The sequence below is a fragment of the Diospyros lotus genome, chromosome 4, assembly GCF_014633365.1.
Source record: "Diospyros lotus cultivar Yz01 chromosome 4, ASM1463336v1, whole genome shotgun sequence".
Taxonomy (NCBI): Eukaryota; Viridiplantae; Streptophyta; class Magnoliopsida; order Ericales; family Ebenaceae; genus Diospyros; species Diospyros lotus.
The window spans coordinates 23462685-23488246 of NC_068341.1; the positions used below are offsets into that span (position 1 = coordinate 23462685).

Consider the following 25562-nt stretch of genomic DNA (forward strand, 5'->3'; position numbering starts at 1 on the left):
AAGTGTAACTAATGAAGAATCCAAATCTAGGGAATTTAGGAATGCCTACTCTCAATGTAAGTTTAGGAATTAGCAGATTGGCAGACTTTATTTTGTTTTCTAATTTGTCTTTTATTAATTCTTTAATCACTTATTTCCTCAATTTTTATTATTTCCTTTTCCTAAATAGTATTTGCTGGCACCCTATATAAGCCTCATTTGGTGTATTGTAGAGGTAGCCTTTGACTGATTTTGAATTTATAACAGATTTAAGATCTTTTTTCTTGGTGTTCTAGTAAGTTCTGTTGAGTGGTTGTGTCCTTGGTTCTACATCAATTGGCATAAGGTTAAAACCTTTGACCCTTACATATGTCCAAACAATACAATCATGAGTAACCAACCAAGACAATCATGAATAACCATTGTCTCTCCCATTCAACCCTCATATCCTTTTTGTAACAGCCACTCATAACAACCAAAAAAATAGAAGAGAGGAATACTAGAAGCCTATGCCGAAGAATATAAAGGGTCAGAAAGAGTCTTACTCTGTAGCACCTGGCACAACCATAATTCATCATTGCAACAACCAACAACAATGTTGTCATTAGTTTGAATTTTTTCTCTAATGTTGAATGGTTCTTAGTTTAATGGAAAGGTTGTTCAAACTCATATTTTACTTGGCTCATTGAAGAAAACTTTCAAATCTTAGATTTAGAGCTCTGGGAGTGGTAGCCTAATGATAGGGTCTAACAATCAAGCGATAGTAATCTCCAGTTACAGAGCTTTGAACAAACAAAAGAAACAAAAAAATGGCCTATTTGAGAGGTCCTTCTCTCCCAAAACTTCACTGAATTCTCTAGCTGCTTCTCACTCCTTTTCTCTGCCTTTTATATGTATTCCCTAGTCTGTTGCAACAGCCACGTGAGTTTGTTATTCCCCTCCAACTAAATGTGACTGTTCTGCCCTTGTGTTTTCTTCCTTAACTGCCCCTGCGTCCCCTTCCCTTTTACGTCGCTGGTATGTGTGACAAATAGGGATTCTAACATTACATCCGCCCATGAGATTCACCTTGTCCTCAAGGTCAAACTCAAGAAATTGAGGCAGTATCTGAGTGTACAACTCCCAAGTGGCTTCTAGGGGTGGCAACCCCTTCCATTGAATAAGAACATCAATGCACCTCAAGTTCTTTCTCGTGACAGGCCTTACCCCTAGTAGGAATTCTGGTTCGTCCACCATCTCCAGCTTTGCAGTTAATTGGTCAGGGATTTTGGTAGCCTCCTACAATGCTCCTTCCGCCTTTCGAAGCTGAGAAACGTGGCATATGGGATGAACTGCACATGAGGGGGGTAGAGACAGTTTGTACGCCACCTTCCCAATCCATTTCTCCACTGTGAAGGGTCCATAATACTTTGGTGACAGCTTCTCATTTGGCCTAGAAGCCAATGTCTTCTACCTATAGAGACGGATTTTCACATGAACCAATTCGCCTACCTCAAAATGGATGTCTTGCCTCCTTTTATCAGCTATATCTTTCATTTTTGCTTGTGCCCGCAACAACTGGGCTTTCAACTCCTCCAAAATCGAATCTCGTTCTAACAACTATTGCTCCAACATCAAGACGACCGTTGTACCCATCTCGAATCTCAGCAAAGGAGGAGGTTCACGCCCATAAACTATTTGAAACGGAGTGAATTTAGAAGAAATATGGAAACAAGTATTATACTAGTATTCAGCCCAGGGAAACCAACTGCACCGTGACTTCAGTTTGGAGGAGGAAAAACATCTGAGGTACGTCTCCAAAGTACTATTAAGGACCTCCGTTTGGCCGTCGGTCTAATGGTGGTAGGAGGTGCTTCTACTCAACTTAGTGCCTTGCAGCCGGAAAAGTTCTTCCCAGAAATGGCTGACAAAGATTTTGTCTCTATCGAAAATGATAGAATTTGGAATACCATGTAACTAGATAATTTCTTCCACAAAGACCCCTGCTATGTTGGCTGCTGAAAATGGATGTTTCAAAGCAATAAAATGTCGATACTTGCTTAATCGATCCACAACAACCAAAATCGAATCCATTCCCGCTGATTTTGGCAACCCCTCAATGAAATCCATCAACACATCCTCCCAAATTTGTCAAGGAATAGGGAGTGGTTGCAGCAGTCCACTAGGAGAAAGTGTGTCTTATTTATTTCGGGTGAACATACTGATTGTCACGGAACCATGCCAAGTTTTGCTGCAGATTTATTTTTTCCTGCTATGTCTTTAATTGCTTGCTATGTTTCTTTGTTATTCCATAGAATTCTCTTTTATTCCAGCTACTAGTTAGTTAGAGAGAATATCCAGCTGTAAAGGTGTTTGGGATAGGACAAAATAGTTGGTTATCGGAGCTGCAATCTGCTGTGGCAGCCCCCTAGGATAGCTATATAAGCCCAAACGGTTCCTGAGAATGGTTATCAAGAATCAATCAACAAATTCCAGATTTACTCCCTGCATTCTCTCTCTATCTCCAAACTATTCTCTCCCTCAATCTTCTTCTTCTCTCTAAACCTTTCTCTTCTACTACCATCCCCTAACCAATTCTAATACACCTCAGGCGGAAGTTGACAGCAGTCTTAGCGACTATGACATTTGGTATCAGAGCAACGACCCCAGCAGCAGAGGACCACACGGAGCAATGGCCGAAGGCACTCGCATGAAGAATATGGAGTCACAACTCCAGCAAGTCACCTGAACCGTGAGAGAGTTCCAACATCGCGTGGATCGTTTGGAGTTGGGTTCTGAGAAGAACTACGAGGCTATTGGAGGACTCGAGCATAGGCTTGAAAACGACTTGAATCAAATGAGGGAGGATATTAACTAGATGAAGAGGAGATGGGGAATCAGCTTCAGTGATTCATGCTGATGTTTACCCAGCAAAACCAAGTGAGAATAGCTCTTGATTTCCCTCCTTGAACTAGAACATAACCTATCTTGCATAATGAGAGGGTGAATAGAGGCAATGGGACCTCGGAGGTTGAGGTTGAGCAGGACGATGAGATCGAAACTGAAACAAGGAGAGGACATAATTGCTCCACCCCAACCAGGATTTCTAATGCCGAGAATGGAAATTCCGGTATTTGAAGAACTAATCCTAGGTGGTGGATTAGGAAGTGTGAACGGATGTTCGAATGGTATAATATACCAGTAGAAAGAAGGGTGGCCCTGGCCGTAGCTTATTTTGACGATGTAGTGGATGCATGGTTCCAAGGATGGACCCGAACGAGGGGGATTTACACCTGGCGAGAGTTTTCAGAGAAGCTTTGTGAAAGGTTTGAGGAGAGGACCATGTCAGACACTATAGAGGAATTCAATAAGTTGAGGCAAGCAGGGAATGTTGGGTCTTACTTGAAGCGTTTTGAGGAGCTGAGGTCATTGATGAGTGACAATGACCCCCACCTGTCGAAGGTTATTTTGTTTCCAGCTTCCTTAGTGGCCTCAATGAGGACTTGCGAAGTTGCGACCGATGGTGAAAATGATAAGGCCTCGGACGGTGGAACAAGCAGCTGAGAGTGCCAAGCTGCAGGAGTTGGTGGTTGAGGCCCTTATGAAAAAGCAGAGGCAGCAACAGAAGATGACCACCGGTGGAAATTGGCAACAAGGGGGGAGCAGTAAAGGAACTTACAGAGATCCGACTAAAGGAGGAAGAAATATTGGTGGTCCATATCAGGGGGGACAGGTGGAGGAGACTAAGAAGCTTCCTGGCACATGTTACAGGTGCAGGGATAGGTACTATCCAGGGGCACCAATGCAAACACCAACTATTGCTGCTGGAAGGAGACAGGGATGGTGAACTGGATGCGGAAGAAGTAGAAGAGTTCAGGGAAACTAGAGGGGAGAACGATGGAGAAATATCCCTCCATGCCCTCAAGGGGATTACCAACAACAAGATAATTAAGGTGGAAAGGAAGGTGAAGGAAGGCAGCCTGTCAATTCTGATTGACAGTGGGAGCACCCATAGTTTCCTTGACAATAGCACCGCTAGAAAGCTTAAGTGCCAACTCACTGGGACACCACCCTTGAGTGTGGTCATTGCTAATGGAAACCGAGTGTTGAGCAATTCGGCCTGCCTGGGTTTCATATGGTAAATGCATGAAGAAGAGTTTGAGGCAGACCTTAGATTACTGCAATTAGGAGGTTGTGATGTGGTGTTAGGAGTGGATTGGATGAAGGGGGTGAGCCCCATAAGCTTTGATTTCAACCGAATGGAAGTCTCATTTGAAAAAGAAGGGAAGAGGATGACGCTTACTAGCGGGCAAGAGGTTGCGACCTGCAAGATGATCACAGGTAAGAGGTTGCAGAGAGTCCTCAAGAGCAAATGGAATCAGTTCACACAACTGTTCTCCATTGTGGCAGTGGAAGAGCTTCCTGATGAAGGGGGGCAAGGGGAGCTGCGACTCACTGTCTGCCACCGGCATAGGAGTGACGACCAGGTATGCACATTACCCTTTATTGATGAATTGTTGGCAGACTTTAAGGACCTCTTTGTGGAACCTAAGACCCTTCCTCCTAACCGAACTTTGGACCATGTCATTAACCTAAAACCAAATGTGGGGCCCATCAATGTCAGATCCTACCGTTATGCCCCCATCCAAAAAAATGAAATCGAAAGAATGGTAAAAGAGATGTTGAGCCAATCCTTCATTAGACCAAGCCAAAGCCCATTTGCTTCCCCTATCCTATTGGTAAAGAAAAAAGATGGCACTTGGCGTTTTTGTGTAGATTATCGCCAACTTAACTCCCTAACCATCAAAGACAAGTTCCCCATTCCCCTTGTTAAAGACCTTATGGATGAATTACACCAGGCCAAGTTCTTTTCCAAGTTAGATTTGCGCTCGGGCTATCACCAAATAAGGATGAAGCCCGAGGATATCCACAAAACGGCCTTCTGCACACACCATGGTCATTTTGAGTTCTTGGTGATGCCCTTTGGGCTCACCAATGCCCCAGCCACTTTCCAATCTCTAATGAACCAGATATTTGAGCCCTATTTAAGGAAGTTCATCCTTGTATTCTTTGATGACATCCTTGTTTATAGCCCCACCTTGGACCAACACCTAAACCACCCAAGAACCACTCTTGAGGGCCTTAGAAGAAACCAGCTATTTATCAAAAAATCTAAATGTGCATTTGGTCAAAACCAAGTGGAATACTTGGGACACTTAATTTCAGAAGAAGGAATCAGCACCGATCCCAGCAAGGTGGAGGCCATGCTTAACTGGCCAAAACCCACTACAATAAGGGCTCTTAGAGGATTTTTGGGGCTGACTGGCTATTACTGCAGATTTGTTAAGGGGTATGGAATCTTGAGCAAACCACTTACTAACCTGTTAAAGAAGGGAAACTTCCAGTGGGGGCCGGAGGCAGACTCTGCCTTCGAAGGGCTGAAGTTGGCAGTAAGCAGGGTTCTCGCACTTGGGCTGCCGGACTTCAACAAGCCCTTCGTGCTAGAGACGGATGCTTGCGAAGTGGGGATAGGCGCGGTATTGATGCAGGATGGAAGACCATTGGCCTTTCTGAGCCAAGCCCTCAGTCCTAGACACTTGGGGCTTAGTGTTTATGAGAAGGAGTTCTTGGCTGTCTTGATGACTGTTGAAAAGTGGCGCCATTATTTGGAGGCGAGAAGGTTTAGCATCAAGACGGATCACGAGTCCCTGAAGTTCTTGCTCCAACAAAAGCTTCAATCCCAACTCCAAAGGAAAGGGATGACCAAGCTAATGGGTTTGGACTACTCAATTCAATACAAGAAAGGGAAGGAGAACCTAGCAGCGGATGCATTGTCCAGGTGTCAAGAAGAAGCCAGATCAGGCTGCCATGACTGTGGTAATTCCTGAATGGTGTAAAGAGGTGGTGGATAGCTATGAGGGAGACAACCGTATTCAGGGCCTGCTGGAAAAATTGGCTCTGGGAAGCGGGGAGACAGAAGGCTATACGATGAGAGATGGGCTGCTGAGGTATAAGGGTCGGATAGTAATAGGCCACAAGGAGGAGCTTAAGAGTAAAATTCTGCAGTCACTTCATGAGTCTCCTATAGGGGGACATTCGGGCGTCCAAAACACCTACTTGAGGGTGAGGCAGCTATTCTACTGGCTCGGACTAAGGGAAACGGTCAAAAGGTTTGTCTTGGGGTGTGACACATGTAAGAGGTGCAAACATGAGAACGTGGCATACCCCGATCTTCTTCAACCATTGCCCATTCCAGAACAGTCATGGACAAGTGTGTCCATGGATTTCATCGAGGGACTGCCACATTCGGAGGGCAAGGACTATATAATGGTGATTGTCGATAGGTTCACTAAGTTTGCACACTTTGTGGGACTAGCACACCCTTACACGGCTCAGGAGGTGGCCCGGGCATTCACTGACCGGGTAGTTGCCATGCATGGGGTCCCTAAGACCATCATATCCGACCGGGATAAGATCTTTACCAGCCACTTTTGGAGGGAGTTGATGAAAAATATGGGCATGAAACTCAATCTATCGACTGCATACCACCCTCAATCGGATGGGCAGACCGAAAGGGTGAACCAAAGTCTCGAAACCTACCTCCGTTGCGTGTGTTTGCTGCAGCCCAAGGATTGGCATAGGTGGCTAGCTCTAGCTCAGTGGTGATACAATTCTAGCCACCACACATCAATAAAGATGTCACCCTTTGAAGCTGTATTTGGGTTTAAGCCTCCAATTCTACCAGCCATCGAAGATTGTACCTCAGCTGCTACAGTTGAAGAGTATTTCCAGCAAAGGAGAGGGGTGATACAACAACTCAAATAAGAGTTGGCATCAGCCCAAAACCGGGTGAAGCAGCAGGCTGATAGGAGGACGACTAACAGAGAATTCGGAGTGGGAGATAATGTCTATCTACGGCTAAGGTACCCTCACCTTAAATCCATTTCTCAAGGCCTGGTCTCTAAACTCAGCCCTAAATACTTTGGGCCTTTTCCCATAACGGCTAGGATTAGCAAGGTGGCTTATCGTTTACAACTTCTCGAAGGATCCCACATTCACCCAGTCTTCCATGTTTCCCTATTAAAGAAGTCAACAGGGTAGGAACAGGTGAACCCGAGGTTGCCTGCGTTACCTAAGGAGAAGGAAGTCACAAGGGAGCCAGAGGCCATATTGGATAGAAGAGTCATCTACCATCAAGGGGCTCCTCTTATGCAGGTGCTAGTCAGGTGGCAAGGAGAATCAGGAAAGGAAGACACCTGGGAGTACCTTCCCCAGTTACTACAACAATTTCCCCGGACTGCCAGCCTCCTAAATATTTCTTGAGGACAAGAAATCGCTGAAGGGAAGGGCATTGTCACGGAACCATGCCAAGTTTTGCTGTGGATTTATTTTTTCCTGATATGTCTTTAATTGCTTGCTATGTTTCTTTATTATTCCATAGAATTCTCTTTTATTCCAGCTACTAGTTAGTTAGATAGAATATCCAACTGTAAAGGTGTTTGGGATAGGACAAAATAGTTGGTTACGGGAGCTGCAATCTGCTATGGCAGCCCCCTAGGATAGCTATATAAGCCCAAACGGCTCCTGAGAATGGTTATCGAGAATCAATCAACAAATTCCAGATTTACTCCCTGCATTCTCTCTCTATCTCCTAAACTATTCTCTCCCTCAATCTTCTTCTTCTCTCTAAACCTTTCTCTTCTACTACCATCCCCTAACCAATTCTAATACACCTCGGGCGGAAGTTGACAGTAGTCTCAGCGACTGTGACACTGATGAATGTCTCGCTTCATCCCAACCCAATATACGTTGGTTGAGATCCGCTTATATGTCTTGAGAAAGCCGGAATGGCCCCCTAACTTGCCCATCGTGACCCTTCTTCAGCATCAGGGGAGTTAAAGTAGAGCCTTTAGGAAGATACAACTTCCCTTTAAACAGTAAATGACCATCCACCCATGCAAAATTTGGGTTGCTGGAGGGATTAGATTGTACCTCTCTAATGATTTGTTGGAGTTTATTATTTTCCTCCACCTCCTCCTTTTTCAGATGATCCAACTGTAAGACTTGAGGAATGATGAGTGCCATCAATATGACAAGGGAGTGAAGGTGTGAGAGTGCATCAGCTACCTGGTTCTCTAAACCGGGGTGATATTGAATCTCAAAATCATACCCCATTAGCTTCACCACCCATTTTTGACATTTCGGGCTGACCAACCTCTACTCCATCAAAAATTAAAGGCTTCGCTAATCATTCCGAATAACGAATTTTCACCCCAACGGATAATGCCTCCACTTCTTCATTACGAATACAATCACCATCAACTCTTTCTCGTACACTGATTTATTCCGACTCATCAGGTTTACGGCGTGACTAAATAAAGCAAGTGGTCGCTGCTCTTGCATCAAAACTGCCCTTAACCCATACCTCGAAGCATCCATCTTCGCAATGAACTCTTTTGAGAAGCCAGGTAAGTCTAACACCGGCAACTTTGTCATAGCCCTTTTCAGTTATTGAAATGCTTGCTCTAATAGCTCATCCCAATAGAAGTTATCTTTTCGGAGACATTCTGTCAACGACCACGCCAATTTGCCATAATTCCTCACAAACCTTCAGTAATACCCCATAAGGCCTAAGAAGCTTCGAAGTTCGTGTAGAGATTGGGGGCTGGGCCACTCCATAACAACCTTTATATTAGCATTATTAGCAGCTACACCTTGTGAAATAACATGTCCCAAATACTCAATCTCCCTCTACCCAAATTGGCTTTTTTTTTTGCATTGGCATACAGCTGATGGGCTATTAGGACCCGTAATACGCACCTCAAATGCTCCTTGTGTACTGCCACACTCTTACTATAGACAAAAATGTCATCAAAAATACCAAGACAAACTATCTCAAATGCTCAAAAATCTCATTCATCAAGGACTGGAATGTGGCAGGTGAGTTTGTTAATCCAAACGGCATCACCATAAATTCAAAATGACCTTCATGTGTCCAAACAGATGTTTTTGGAATATCATCAGGTGTGATACGTATCTAATGATACCCTGACTTCAAATCCAACTTAGAAAAAAACTGCAGCCCTATTTAGTTCATCTAAGAGTTCTTCAATGACTAAGATTGGAAATTTATCGGGGATAGTTATCTTGTTTAAAGCCTTATAGTCCATGCAAAATCTCCACCCACCATCCTTCTTCTTGACCAACAACATGGGACTGGAAAATGGGCTAATGCTTGGCCTAATAATCCCTGCTGCCAACATCTCCCAAACTAGCTTTTCAATCTCATTTTTCTGGAGGTGGGGGTAGCGATAAGGTCTCACGCTTACTGGAGAAACCCCAAGTTGCAATGTAATAGTGTGGTCCCGCCTCCGGTGTGGGGGAAGCCCACACGGTTCCTCAAAGACTTCCTTAAATTTTGTTAACACCTCTTGTAGGCTGTCAGGAACTTCCACCCTTACTTCCATCAGATCAATAGTCAAATTTCCCAACTCCAGTAGCACACCCTCTCTATTCTCGCGAAATGCCTTCAACATCGACTTTAAAGATACCAATGTCTTGCTGAGACTAGGATCCCCTTGCAAGGTAACAGTAGTGTCCCCCACTCGAAATTTCATAACCAACAATCCCCAATCCACTTATGTCAACCTAAGGGTGGCTAACCATTTCATTCCGAGGATAACATCTGAGCTCCCCCAATTCTAAAGGCAAGAAATCCTCAACTATTTCCACATTTTGCAACTTCAATGTCACCTCCTTACATATTACAACTCCCTGTACTGGCATACCTGAACCCATGATCACGCCGTAGTCACGAGTTTGCGTTCGTGGCAACCTCAACTTCTGTACCAAATCAACCGCTATAAAATTGTGGGAGGCTCCACTATCAATTAAGACTACCACGTCCAGCCCTCCAACTTCCCCTTTTACCTTCACCATCTGTGGCGAAGTTAGGCCTACCATGGAGTTCAACAACAATTCCACCATTTCACCCTCCTTAATCATGTCCTCCGATTTGTCCAACTTCTCCACTCTCTCCGCTTCTCCCATCAATCCCTTTTCTTCCTTCTCTTCTTCATATATGACCATCTCCTATAATTCCTTATTCTTGCATTTGTGCCCAATCATGTATTTTTCATCACAACGAAAACATAATCCCTTCACACATTTGTCTTGCAACTCGCTTTAACTAAGTTGTTTGAAAGGTGAGCTGTTTTACTTTCCAACGACCGGAGACCGATATGAGGGGGTTGGGCTGAGTGTCACAAATTTGGAGGGAAGATTCAAAGGTAGAGAAATCGCAATTCTATGATAATTTGGGATCGGGGTTGAAGGGGCCTTACCTTTATTTGGCTCAAACCCGAAATTACTTGGATAATTTGATTTTGTTCCTCAATCCATTAGGCCTACTCCATGATCTGCTCCAGGCTAACAAGCCATAACGCCCTAATCTCTGCCCTTATGTCCGGCTTTAGCCCATTGATGAAATGTCCTTCTAGCATGGCCTCGGACATCTCTTCGATCGGTGATGCCAGAGTCTCGAAGCAAAGACGGTAATCCTTGACGATTCCTCACTGCCGGAGAGCTAAAAATCTCTCCTCCATCGTGCCTTCTTGTGTGGACCGAAATCGATTCCTCAACAACCCCTTGAGTTCCTCCCAACTCCTCACCATTCTTCTCTTATGTTCCCACTGAAACCATGAAAAAGCAGCACTTTCAAGACAAAGGGCTGCAGAATCCAATTTCTTCGCGTCCGTTAACTGATTCACAGCAAAATGACATTTGACCCTGAAGACCCACCCATCTAGATCTTCTCCCTCGAAGAGTGGCATCTCCAATTGCCTACTTCGTATTTCTGACCTCCAAAATCCATCGGATCCACTGCCTACGTTCCCACTCTTCCCTCCAAGATCCAACGTGACCTCCGAGGTAAGGGAGGAATCCATGGGTTTATTTTCCCCACTCTACTTCCCCTTCCAACCCTTTCTCTTGCTACTCCCATTTCTCTATCAAGAGATTGAATTGGTCCAACATCACTGCCATATTCTTCTCTATATTTTGCACCCTCTGGAATTCAGTTTTCATTGAATCCAATCCGGCCTACAATCCCTCCATTCACCCCTCTATTTGTTGTTGGTAACTTTCCAGAATCACATCAAAATTATTGGAATATTAGAACTCAGTTTCTCTCTTACTCTCAAATCTCTCCCTACATTTTTGTTAGTTTTCTCCCTCATTTTTGTCTATTCTCACTACAATTCTGTCTGTTTCTCCCTCAATTCTTCCTATTTCTCTCTCAATTTTGATTCTATCTTCAAAGTAAACATTAGTTAGGACTATGATCCTGATAGGTTCTAAATTGAGTAGATCAAAACTGAATATTTGGAATTGCAATTTAGTATAAAATAAAAGTGTAAATGATGTCATTATGAGACTTGGAGATCAATTTATCTTAAGAAAATATTAGTTTAGATATCTAGGATCAATTATTCAAAAATAAGGGGAGATTTTGGAAGATGTTACTAATAGAATTAAGGCAGGATGGTGAAAGTTTAGAAGTGCATCCAGAATTTTATATGATTGGAAAATCCCTTTAAAGCTAATAGTAAATTTTATTAGGCAGGTATAAGATCATATTTTTTGTATGGCTCAAAACGTTGGGTTGTTAAATACCAAATACATTCAAAATACAAGCATAATTGAGTTGAAAATGTTATGATAGATGTTTGATCATATGAGAAACAACAAAACAAGAATGAGAAGATATATAACAAGGTTGGAGTCATGTTTATTGAAGATTACATAAGGGAGATGCAATTAAGATAGTTTGGACAGGGAAGATTGATGGGTGAATCTGTGAGGCTAATGGGTAAAATTAAGAAAGTTTATAGCAAAGAGGGAAAGAAAACAAAAAAAAAAATTGTTCTTAAACATGAAATAGGATATAATGACAGTAGAGAAACTATGGCCATGGATAGAGATGGATATAGGTCTAGAATTCATGTAGCCTACCCCACCTACTGAGTTAAGGCATGCAATTTTTGTTGTATGTTAAATAGAGATGATCAGTCAGCTAGAATCATGTAGCCGACTCCATCTAATGGGATTAAGACTTGGTATATTGTTATTGTTTTATTATGTTGAATGACATTTTCTTTTTTAATGATTATATATTGGATTATGTTTGTATATCACTTTTATGGATTTAAGGGTATTTTTTGTTGGTTTTGTGGGGGTTTTTTTTATATATTTTATAGGTAGATTGAATTATTATTTGGATTAGTGACACTTCCTTTTTGATAATTTTTATGTATTTTCAATTATTGTTTTCATAGATGGTACTATTAAAATAACAAAAAGTATTATTCTTTGTTGAATCCTTAATGTATGCATATCCTTATTTTATTCAAATCATTGTATCTCATATTGATTCCCATATCTATATCCATACCCATCCTTCTAGCTGCATACTTAATACACTCATCAAACGTGGAGTCCAATTCCATTCTCCACTAGTGTCTTTATCCAAAATCTTCAAAATTTAAAGATTCAATTGTCACGACCAGCTAGTTATTTTCTGTAGACTGTATTCATTTGCAAAAGAGTAGTTATTGCTTTTATTTTCATATTAGTGTCAGTTATGGAGTAATCAAGGAGCAATTACCTGTAGTGGAGAACTAGTAACTGCTCTGTAAAGATTGTGGATAGCTTATATATAAAGCTATACACCTCTTGGTTGAGATTATGCATGGATGATAATTAAAGAGTTCTCTTTCCCTTTGCAATTCTCCCTTAAACTCTCTCTCAGTTTCTCCCTTTCTCTCTCTTTGTTCCTCCCTACGTGCTGTCTATTTCTCCTTCATATCTCTCCGTTTTGCCCCCCTTATTCTGTCTGATCCTCCCCCATTTCTCTCTATTTCTCCCTCAATTCCATTTCTATCTTCAAAGGCCAGGGTCCTGAAAAATTGGTGTCAGAGCAGTCCAATTCTTGGCTGGATTTAGGCATTCCCGACCAAACTTTTGAAGGCGAGTTAGACAAGCCGAATTTTTGGGAGAAGATCAAAGGTAGTTACCGATTTCTAGAAGTGGCTTAGAGGCAGTTACCAAGTTACTGGAAGCAATCACAGTCGTTGTCAGAATGAAGTTAAAAGAATTGGACTGAGGAAATGGCAGAAGGGACCCTCACGAACATTGACACCAACACTACCACTCAAGAAGTTATGCAGTCACTAGAGAAAGAAGTGGCTAAAATCAACCAAAAGTTGCACAAGATTTTGATTCAATTTTCAAAGAAGTTTCGGGTTAGTATTACAGTTGAATTATTTTCTAAGGAATACTCTGATTCGTTAAAAGGAGAAGTTTTGGAAAGAGATGCACAAGATAACTATCTCAGAAGTTCTTATCATGAGATGATTGATTCAGACAATCAATCTTCAGGATTGAAAGATGTCAACTTCTTGAGATTGAGAAAGAAGGTTCTAAGAATACTGCTTCTTTGTCTGCTCCAAAGAAGGCTGTGTCGTTCGTAGCTTTGGTTCAAGTAGGCATCAAGTAGGTTAAGATAATTCCAGGAGGAGAATATCTTACTGCTGTTTTTCTTTTTGATCTTAACCAATATGACAGTCTTTCTATCATTCCAAGTGGTGTAGACCAATTTTTGGTGTTGGTTTTGGCAGAAAAGGTTGCTATTGGAATACTTACTGCTAAAACCAACTGGCGTGATTACTACATGAAGGTCAAGGATTCTGCACCCTACAATCTAGGAAGGATGAATTGGATAATGAAAGCAGGGATAGGAAGAAGAAGTGAGGTGAGATGTTGAGATTTCTCAAGGATAAGAAATATTTTAAGGGGGAGGGAATGTCACAACCAACTATTTATTTTCTTCTTCTTCTTTTTTTCTGTAGATTGTATTATTTTGCAAAAGAGTAGTTATTGCCTTTATTTTCATATTAGCGTCAATTATGGAGTAATTAAGGAACAGTTACCTGTAGTGGAGAAGTGGTAACTGCTTTGTAAAGCCATACACCTCTTGGCCGAGATTATGGATGGATGACAATTAAAGATTTTTCTTTCCCTCTGCAATTTTCCCTTACTCTCTCTCTCAGTTTCTCTCTTTCTCGGTTTCTCTCTATTTGCTGTCTATTTCTCCTTCATATCTCTCAGTTTTCCCCCTTCTTCTATCTCATCCTCCCCTATTTCTCCCTCAATTCCATTTCTATCTTCAAAGGAAATCACAAGTTAGGGCTAGGGTCCTAACAGAACCTTTATAAGTTGTTTTTTCGTAAATCAAAATTATTATTCATGCCTTATGTTGTCTCATCCAGCAATACAATATTGCTTATAAATAGACACACCAAAGTACTTCATATTGGATGTACTTTGTGAGTCTCATTCATAAGATGAGCAAAGAGGTGCATACTCAATGCAAATCCTTAATTGTAATTTAGAAAGTCTTAATATCTACTTTATAAGTCCTACCACACATTTCTTCTTGACGATGCATGTCCATAATACCTCATATATAAGTAATCTATACTCCTTATTTCTATAAGACCTTCCACAAGATTTCTTTAGGCACCCTATCGTAGGCTCTTTTTTTTTTTTTTTTTTTGTGAAATCAATAAATACTATCTTAGGACCTTTCCATTAATCATAACAAGGAGATAGATTCCATTGTTTAGCTACTCCAGACCTTTCCACTATCCATTTCAATCCACATTCGGTTAGTCCAATGTCTTATGCAGCATACTTTTTCCTTGAAAATAGCTTCTTTTTCACCTTTTAAATCACACCATCTGATTCTTAGGCTTCCTTTTGTCATTTTTCCTCCATTTTTTGATACAGATATCAAGGACCATAGGTCTATACTGAGTGGCCAAGCATTCTGCCAGTATAACTTGACAATTCTTAGAACATAAGCAGTTCTCATGTCTTAAAAGAAAGTAGTGCCAGGTTAGTGTTTGCAAATTTTAAGATCTAAACAATACTTATAGTTTGCAAATACCATTGAATTGTGAAACAACTTAAAGGGTTCAGTTTTAATGGCTTACTTGTATTATCAAACAGGAAATTACTCTTGCTACAGTACATTGTCCCTTATGTACTAATATAATTATACAAAAGTGAGTGAATGCAAAAAATAAGGTTTCTGGCATTAGTCAACTAGAATGAGAGGAATATAACAACTGTTAATCTCCATGGAAATTGCAAATATAAAGATTGTCCTTACATGCATTTTTTCTAAAGGACAGATCATCACAGTTATATTAACTAGAAAGAACTGATATAATCACCATACCCATAACTAACATTCTAACTTGAACACTTATACAGAGAAATAGATAAAAAGTAGATTATCTGTACCTAGAGGTAGCGGGACATTATTATCAGTATATATAAGAAAATTGCAACAATAAACTCACATGCGTTCCAATTTGCCTTTATTAACAAAGAACCCATCATGTTTTATTGCTGAGTTATCAACCTGAAAATACTCATCCTGCAGAACAGCAAAACAGAAATGTTAAAATGGTGTTTCTAGAAGAAGCTAAAATCAGATCTGTTAAATAAAGTAGTGCCCAAGATAAACTAACCATGCAAAACCTACAGACAAGAGATAAAAGAAACCAACCAGCTCCATATCATCTATGAAAGAATCTTCCGTATCATATTCATCATCAACGGGAACATCATTAAGATCTTCCTCATCACTACTATGCTTACCCTGGGAAGTATAAATTCTCACAATTAGCCTATGGAATTTCAGATGACATAAGATTATATAAATATATATATTTGAAAGCCATTGCATCTATTAATGTTTTATACAGTGATCAATGATCATGTATAAGCGTTCTATAGATATTAATATTCAATAGTGCATACCATGTATAAGCGTTCTATTTTTTCAATAACAGCACTGAAACGACTACCCGGAGGGGCATCCTTTGCCTCATTTTCAGCAGGTTGTCCCTGAAGAGGAAAAAACAATTAGAAAAGTAAGTAGATGAAGACTGAAGAAAACAAAGTGAGAAACTAGGGCTACAAATGAGCCAAGCCCATAAAAGCTCAGGCTTCTTTGTTAAGAATTTTATCAGGCTCAAGCTCGAGCCCAAGCTTGAGTCAAAAGCTCTAGCTTGTTTATTTAAAAGTTTGTTTAGCTTGAGCCTAAGCCCAAGCTTAGCTCATTTATATTAAACAAATTTTAAACAAGCTTTAAACGAACTTCATACAACCTTTTTCATAAGTTTTAAATTTAATGGTCATTAATAAGCTTGATTTTAGGCTTGTTTATGTAGAACATATAAAATTAGTATATTCTAATGTATTTTTAAATGTTGGATAATATAAATAATATAGCAACAAAAATTATCAACTATAAACAACACACATTATTTTAGGTAGCGTTTGTTAAAATGAGTAAGATAAGATTGTATCAAGATAAGGTTGGAATGCTTTCTGGACCAAGATATGGAATGGTCAAGATAAGATTAGGAAGCATTCTAAAATTTCTATCAAACTGTTTATTAAATTTTTTAGAATGCATTGGAGGACACATACGTCATTTTTTTTTATCTGTAAGGACCAAGATAAATTTATTTGGAGGGGGGGAGGGGAAGATAAATTTATCTGAAAAAACCCAGATAAGAAGTCACGTGAGTTCTTTTTCAAGGTTCGCCAAATAAATTTAACAAACACAATGGAAAGCACTTTTGTCTGGAATGTTTTCTATATCCCACTTTTTCCAATCTATATCTTGGTTAACAAACACTACCTTAAAATAGACTCTAAGCAAGCATATAAACTAGCTTATAAACAACCTTATAAGCGAGCTCATAAATGAGCCACGAACGAGCTTGTTCACAAGCACAAACGAGTTGAGCACATTAAAGCTCAAGCTTGCCTTGTTTACTAAACGACCTTGAATGAGTTGTAGTCAATCCGAGCTTTGAGTTGTTGAAGAGTGGGACCCTATGTGAAACTCTTAGATTTTACATGAGATATAATGGCCTTACAAAAGACATGGCCATTAATAGAGATGAGGAGCTATAATTCATTTAACCAACCAGGGATTAAGGCTTGTGATTATGATAATAAAGAAGCAATTATTACATCCTAAACAACTAATCCAAAGAAACAGGCCATGCACTTATTGGCATATAAAGCATCAAACGCCATAAGCTCACACAAAAGCTCAATATTAAAATTGCTATCATGCCTAATGCAACATAAAAGTGTCAATGAAAACTACTATCCTAAGTTGAGTAAGTGATTAAAGTAGCTTCAGGGACATACACAATACCCACTAACCTCATAGAAAATTGGAGAAAATCAAAACCCAGCTCCATATAGTTCATTTACTAACTATAAATCAACATTAGCATGAAGAAATGCAAGTTTACAGCTCTACATGTTATGTGCTCAATTGATTTGCAGTATTAAGGAACAAAAATATAATGTCCAGGCTGTTGAATAAGCCTGCACAGCAAAAGGAAACTCAAAAGCCACCATTCAGTTGTTAGTTTAAGCCCTTGGAATTCTTTTAACTCAATGACTCACTGGCTCACCGGAAAGCTATAAATTTATTAAGTTGAAAATGACAACAATCAAGATCAGTATGTATTCTTATGTCCAGAACAACCTGCAGAAAATCATAGCTCATTCAACCACTGCAATCAAGCACAACTTTTCACACACTCAAATATGGAAGCACAAGTTTAGTAAAGTTGAACAGAAGTTTAACTTAACAATGGTTTTTCCATGTAACTGGTTGTAACATCCATCCAAAAATGAACATTTCATCCATGACCCAAGAACAAATGCTGCCAGTCATGCACTAATGGTTGCCACATCAGTGCATTACTTTATGAGCAATGATTTTTAGCAACTCCATGCTTAATTTGCTAAATATCCAATAAAACTAGCTAATCTATGTTTAATCATGACGCTCAAACTCAATTATCAGACTATCAAATACACCTATGAGAAAAGAGTATTTCCTACTTCAAGTATTACCAACAAATCAATTAGAAACCAACAGACACCAGTTGGATTTGATCATGCATCTAAAATAGTAAAGAGGCATGCCCGAGTAAAACCATCACTTTTCCAAAGCTAAAATGCTATCAACTCTACAACATGGCTCCCACAAGGAACTGCCACAAGCATGCAGCATTTCAATTGGACCTCCAATGTTGTATTAAACAACTTAGCTCCAACGAGGAAATCCCAAAATTTTCAGTATTCAAGACTTCAATTGGAGTTATCTATTGCTAATTTACAAACAGAAAACAGCTTGATATCCATTCAGTTATAGTACATTGCTCATGTAATCAGAACTGGTCCAGAAATCTCTTCTACGCAACTTGTTTCCTAAAAAACAAATATCGACACACCTACATGGAACTTATTCTTCAAATAATTTTGTTGTATCTTCACCAGGCACACATACATTGGTATTGTAGTTAATACCGCGCTGCACTGTCGACCAACTTTGTTTCTGATTTCAACCAACGTCAGTTAAATTAACCTTCAATTCTCGAACATGTTTTTCTCCGCAACACAGTCAATTCAAATCAAAATTGAGGTAAGACACTCGCAACAACAACTACGGAAAATGATAACATGCTTCACATTGAACATTCATCCATCCATAATCAAGGAATTGATCACATACTTAACCATGAAGATTGAAGAAAATGAAGTTACGTACACAATTAAACAAAAACAAAAACACCAGAGAATAATTCAAGCTTGCCATCACTCAACTAACTCTTACCGGAGCCAAGCGAGGCTCGAAAACGGGGCGAGAAATGGATGCCGGTGACGGGATGGCGGTGAGTTGATCAGCCTTCCCAGCATCCTTCACCATCTTCTTCCAAGAAACGATTGTGGTCTCCCCCGGTCTCAGCTCCACCATAAACCTCTGCCGGCCGGCCGCCGTCACGAGCGACGAAGAAGGCCCCGCTGCTTCGCCACCGCGGGGCGCCTGCTGTTCCACCATCGACGGGAAGAAGATGCAACTAGGGCTTTTTTTTTCCTTTTGCTTTTTTTTTTTTTTTTTTTCTGGGAAAATTGAACCAAACGGTAAACCAGAGCAAGAAAACGATTTGGGATCTAATTCTGACCAGCCCCAATCCTGAATTTGGTGAAATTTTGTTCAGTGGCCAAACAGATGAAATCCCAAACCCTAAGTAAAGATCAAAAGAATAAGAAAAAATTCAAACTCATAGTTACATTTTCAACAATCTTAATTTCGCAGGGAATTGCAAAGAAAAATTTTGAGATTGAAATGAAACTAGAAAATTTCAGCGAAATGACTGACAAAGGGATACCATACCACATTTGAATTCCCAAACCCCTATTTCTGTGATTTTCTATATCCTACTTTTCTTCTTAGTTTTCAATTTCCAATCACTCTTTCTCTTCCTCAAATTCTTATTATATTCTCCACACATATTATTATTTCATAAATTCTGATAATTCATAAAAGACATTCAATTAAATATATAAAGACTGTTTTGATTGTCAAATAAGTTTGGTTTCTTGATTTGTGACTTAAGTTTTTTATGGAATATAAAAGTGTTAAAAAAAATGTGAGATCTTAATGAATTATAGGCCCACAAGACTTAAAACTTATCTTAATGAACCATTAACTCCACTTGAGTCAAGTAAAAGTAAAGTTTATGTAAATTTTGTATACGTATCATAATAATAACTAAATGAATATTTACTACCTCTAATTATTAGAGTAAATTTTTAAAAATATCAATATGAAGAAATAACTTTATACTTACAAGAAAAATCAATAACTAAGCTATGCTAAAGGGGACTGTGACTAATGTCTAATGGCATATCCCCCGAACCTTATTGAAAATGAAAGTCATCAATTCTTTTAAAGTCTGCACTTGTGTCCAATTGTGTCTCCAAAGTTTGCACTCTATTATTACCTGTCTCTGGTTTTGCCTATTTCCACCTTTTTTGTTGGCAATCAGAGATTAGATGGACCACTTTTGTTGGAAGAGTGAGATATCCCACCAAATTGAGAAGTGACCCTAACACTTGAGAATGGCTTAGATCCAATCCCAAACCTTGAACTTAGTTTGAGTGCTCTTTTTCTAACTATGAAGTGGTGTCATCATGACTCTCAATTTTAGATATTTTCTCTTACATTGATTAAAAACCAAAGTTAAAAACCCTCGTTAGACAAAAATATATTTATACAAATTCAATAAATGCCAAACTTTATTATTTAAGATCCAATACTTACACTCATGACTCTTTAACTTCTGCACTTACAAATAAACCATCATTTTTCTTAGTATTACTATGTATAGTAAAACCTTACTCATAAAGTGACCATTCCCAATTTTCTATAATTGAAATCAATTTTACAAAATATTTTATTTGATGTAAGAATAAGAAAACCCTTAATTTAGATAAATTTTTACGATACTATTATCGCATGTTTTTCCCCAGCCAGACATTTCTACCATCCAATGTGTGGGATAATCAATCTAGATTGATTTTTAACATTATTTTGGCACATTTCCTATAGAATTAGCAAGAATATCATTAGTAAGGATCATAATTGAAAGTTCTTGCGGGAGTGTGCACCCAACCCAAGAAAGGGTGAATTTTGAGTGTTTTCAAAAAAAAAAAAAAATTCTCTTATTTTGAAAATCATTGCATAAAATCTTTTTATAAATGTTTTCATTCATCTTGAAAACTATTGTTGAAAAAGTAAATTAGTAATGATGAATATTTATGATTTCAAGACTAACATATGAAAAGAAAAACATTTATATTTATGATAGAAAAACAATGTTTGAGTTATGAAATGAAAATGCACAACATGTAAAAGTCGAAAGCTTATAGAAACAAAAAGCAAACATCAAGCACAACATTTATAAGGATTCAGTCAAAATGCCTACATCCACTATCTTGACTTCTTATTAAAAATTTAAATAATCTACTAAATGGATAGTTTTTTCAAGGGATCGATTATAACCATTACATAGCTTTTTAAGGAACAACTGGAATTTCAATTTTTACAAGCTAAATTGAAACCTCGACTTTTAAAGGTTAAGTTGGAACCTCAACTTTTCAAGATTGAGTTAGAATAGAACTTCTGCTTTTACAGCTTAAGCAATAGCCTATGCTTTTATGGACAATGCAACAACCTTACATACATTTTCATGGGATAAATCATAACCCTTACAATCACTTTGTTGAATGTGAAATATGAAATAAAGCTCACAACAAAGGATCTGTAACATCCCGCATCGAGCGATAGGAAGGATCGGAACAACTTACCTTGATAGGCCTACATGAACTTCCTAGGGGGTCACCCATCCTTGAGCTTCCCTAGCTCAAACACGCTTAACCTCGGAGTTCCTTGCCTACATTTAGCCCAAAAGGTATCCAACTAGTGTTGTTTCCTTCCTTACTTATCCTCGATATATACTACTCTTTTCTGGGCTCTTGGAGTATTACATTCTCTTCCTTTGAGCACATAACATCCTCGTCATGCGACCTTATAACTGGTCCCAAATATCCCCCGTCCAGTGTCCCCGGTCCAGTACCCCCAGCCTTGGGCTAGTACACGGTCCCCAGTCCAGTATCCCCAGCTTTTGGCTAGTACACGGTCCTAACACATGACTCGGGTCAGCTCTGATACCATTTGTAACATCCCGCATCGAGCGATAGGAAGGACCGGAATAACTTACCCTGATGGGCCTATGCGAACTTCCCAGGAGGGTCATCCATCATTGGATTTCCCCAAGTCAAGCACGCTTAACCTTGGAATTCTTTGTCTACATTCAACCCAAAAAGTATCTAGCTAGTATTGTTTCATTCCCTACTTATTCTCGATATATACTACCATCATTTGGGCTCTTGGGGTATTACATTCTCCCCCCCTTAAGCACATGACATCCTCGTCATGTGACTTTACAACCGGTCCCAGATCTCCCCCATTTGCATGGCCGATATGGGATTCGCCTAAGGTGCCTACACCCACCCCCCTTAGGGACTCAGCGTCCTCGCTGAGGTTTGCCCCACTACCTCTCTCAGAGGCTCAAGGACCGGCTCTGATACCACCTGTAACATCCCGTATCAAGTGATAAAAAGGACCTAAACAACTTACCCTGATAGGCCTACGCAAACTTCCCAAGGAGTCACCCATCCTTGAGCTTCCCCATCTCAAGCACACTTAACCCCAGAGTTCATTGCCTACATTCATCCCAAAAGGTATCCAGCTAATATTTTTTTCTTCCCTACTTATTCCTGATATATACTACCATCATTTGGGCTCTTAAGGTATTACAGGATATCTCTCAAATGATAAGAAATAAAGTTCACAGGGGAATATACAAGAAAAGTGTAAAGAATAAGAACAAAAACACTCATCTCTTGAAGGTTTATAGTTTTAGAAGATCTTCAAGAAGCATCACTAGGTAGTGGCTTAAGTGTCTCTAGGATATGAGAGGTAAGATCAATCACTCAAACGATCATATTATCAGCATAATTTGGCTTCCAAAACAATAACCAAATCTCATGCATGTCTTGACCTATTTATAAAAGGTTTGAGTCTTTAAATTTGATCTTCAATAACCTACATACTCAACTACTCTTTGATTTGACTGATAAGAGTCAAAATATTTTACAAATATACATATGCAAAGGTTAAGCATTTTGCACAACATAACTAAACATATTTTTCATTCTATATTAATGAGAGTAATTAAACTGCATTAAATGTATGAAAAAAAGCTCAAACGGTTAAAACTGTGCGATGTGTAATGGCTATATTTTTTAATTTCAGCAAACAATTACTCGAGTGAAAAATAAGGATACTCAATTAGATTTAGCATTTACTTGAGCGAATTAATTAAGAAATAATCTATTAGGCATAAGCTTTACTCGACTGCACAAATTTCTTAGTTGATTACTATTTAGAACATAAAGATCTATTCTCTGTTCAAGCAAATTCATGCAACTAAGCCACACACTCGATTGCATAATAATACTAGTTAAATCACAAGTTCCTCTAAATCGACTAGAATATATGCCTTAGATGAAGATACTTGATTGACCATTCATGGTACTCGATTGAGTCAAGTCATTACTCAAGTATTAAATACAAGATAGTCAATTTAACAATGAGATATAGAGACTTGTTTTTTGTTCTGCATAAAGTATTCGACTATGGTATAAGTCTACTCGACTAAGAAGTAGGATACTCGATTAAGCATAAACCTTAGTCGATTACCGTCAAAGGCTTGAGAATTGACACATTGCAACCTTTCTAATACTCAATTATTAGGTCCTTTTAATTGATTGGAGATCCAAGTACAGGGCCTGGATATTTTGGCTTGTTTTCTCACTCGATTGGATAATATTTTAATTGATTGAATACATTTTTTAATCACTCAATTTAAGATTTACAGAGAGATATTTGAGAGATCCTCGATTATAGTAAGACCAAACATTTGTTTAGTTGATTGCTAACATATGGATACTCGAGTGATGGTTTGAAAGTTGGTTGAACGCTAACTTTTGCATTACATTCACTCGATTACTAAAAACATTTACTCTAGTAGAATACATATATAGTTGATATATACTCAATTTAATATGGGGGTTTACTCGAATATTGATTTGGTTTTAATTAAAGTTTAATAATTAAAGTTTTGTTCTATTATTTATCATCATCATTATTATCAAAACATATCTAAACATTAACTCAACAATCTCCCCCTATTTTGATGATGACAAAACTTTAAAATTGGCCTCAATTCTTCTTTTCCTTTTTGTCATGATCAAAAAGGTTAAGAGGGTAGTTAAAAGCTTATCTCATTTCATCATTTATTCCTTGTGGACTTGGGATTGAATATTCTCCCCTTTTTTGAGACACTATTGGAATTTTGAGAGGGATAAAATTGATATTTTGTGTTGAAAGTGATACCACTCGATAAATTATATCACTTGCTATTGATAGCATTGTATCACTCAATAATTTGTGTAGAAATATTATGAGAAAATTATTTGCTTCCCCCTATTTTTAAGGTTAATTCTTTTAAGTTTTCTTTCCTTACAAATATTATCTTTCCATTTGAAAGACTTAGAATAATATAAAGCAAGAGATTTAAAAGAGACAAACATAAATTTCATTAATCAAAAAAGGGTTACACAAATTTGGTACAAATATCAAGACTAAATTTTAATTTTCGTCCCTTGGTTCTTTTATAAACTAGGAAACCAACTTAATTATCTCTTTCAGGTTTAAATTGGTTAGCCATAGGAGGAGCCATAGAAGCAACTTGTTTAGCTTGAGCAGTTGCTTGATTTTCTTCTACTTGGTCCTTAGTGGCTGTTGATTTTTGACATGTGAACTTTGAAGGTACAATTTTGAATCTTCTTGGCCTAGAGAGGATTTTCTCTACTTTTGTTAGCCTTGCTTCCATTTTTGTCATTCTTCCTTGTTGAGAAATTTGTATTTTGATTTATTGAGAAAATAGTTTTTGAAAAATATATTTTTAGTAAATTTAGTTTATTGATGATTTTTAAAATATTTTATCATTCTCTTAAATTGAAGAATGTCATACTCATATATCTCTTAAAAATAGTCGAGTATATTTTGTATTAGTTTAGTATGCTATAAAGCTTGTGAGAAAACCTTTATGAAAAATTGACTAGCTTTTGATATAATCAATCGAGTATTACTCAATATATTTTAAAAAACAATTGAGTATCTAATCTAAGCATCTTTTTACTCGAGTAAAGATTATTTTTTTTAATCGACTAATTGATTTTATAAATTTAGTAAATAATTATGTTAGTCGAGTGAAGACTGATTGGTCTCTAGCTAAGTCTCTAATCCTAAAAGCAATCGAGTAATTAATGTTGGCACTCGAGTGAAATTTTTTATTAGTCGAGTAATCTTAACATAGTAATTTAGTAAGTAATGCAAGGTCTTTGTGGTTTTTGATTTAGTCGAGTAATGACTTGGTCATACTAGAGTGAACCCTTCATATAATCGATTACATTATATAACCAATCGAGTAAGCTGCTAGATTAATCGAGTAACTCAATATGATAGTCAAGTATTGATTTTTAGATTTCAAAAATTATAGTCGTTACTTAGAAAAAAAAAAGGATCGTTTTTGACCATTTGAACTTTGTCTCTTTATTTTTAGAAGTCTGATTATGTCCTCTCATAATAAGATGATAAATATGCTTATACATTATGTGCAAAATGATTATCTTTATAATAGGCATATTTTTCTTACCTAATTTGACTATTATTAGTCAAATTAAAAGAAGCTATGAGTATGTGTAGGTAACAAGGCAAAATCCAAATCTCAAAAGTTCTATAAAAGGTCTAAGTGTTGAAAGAAATTGGGTAGCTGATGTCCAAGAAAATGTAGAGCTAATCTAAACCTAGACACAGCAAAAGCCGAATTCATATATGGCTAAAATTCATTGTTTGAGTGATAATCCTTCATGCTCATCTTCTTTCATTTCAAGTTGTTATTTGGTCAAGTCTTATGAAGATCTTCTCAAACCAGATAAGTAGAAACAAGAGAGTTGAGTGGTTA

At 38.3% G+C, this 25562-nt stretch overlaps 1 protein-coding gene across 5 annotated transcripts in view; it reads right to left on the minus strand.

Moving 5' to 3' along the window:
* The window catches only part of LOC127799373 (ubinuclein-1-like), a 44820-nt gene extending 25389 nt beyond the window's left edge, over positions 1 to 19431 (minus strand). The window contains exons 1-5 of one of the 5 annotated variants that reach the window (XM_052333357.1): positions 19301 to 19431; positions 18740 to 19099; positions 15847 to 15933; positions 15593 to 15685; positions 15384 to 15460 (exon numbers count right to left, since the gene is read on the minus strand). In XM_052333357.1, coding sequence (XP_052189317.1) covers positions 15384 to 15460; positions 15593 to 15685; positions 15847 to 15933; positions 18740 to 18964 — 482 coding nt within the window. In that variant the 5' untranslated portion in view covers positions 18965 to 19099; positions 19301 to 19431. The other 4 variants (XM_052333359.1, XM_052333358.1, XM_052333361.1 and 1 more) reach the window with 4 other exon arrangements.
* Positions 19432 to 25562: the final 6131 nt, after the last annotated feature.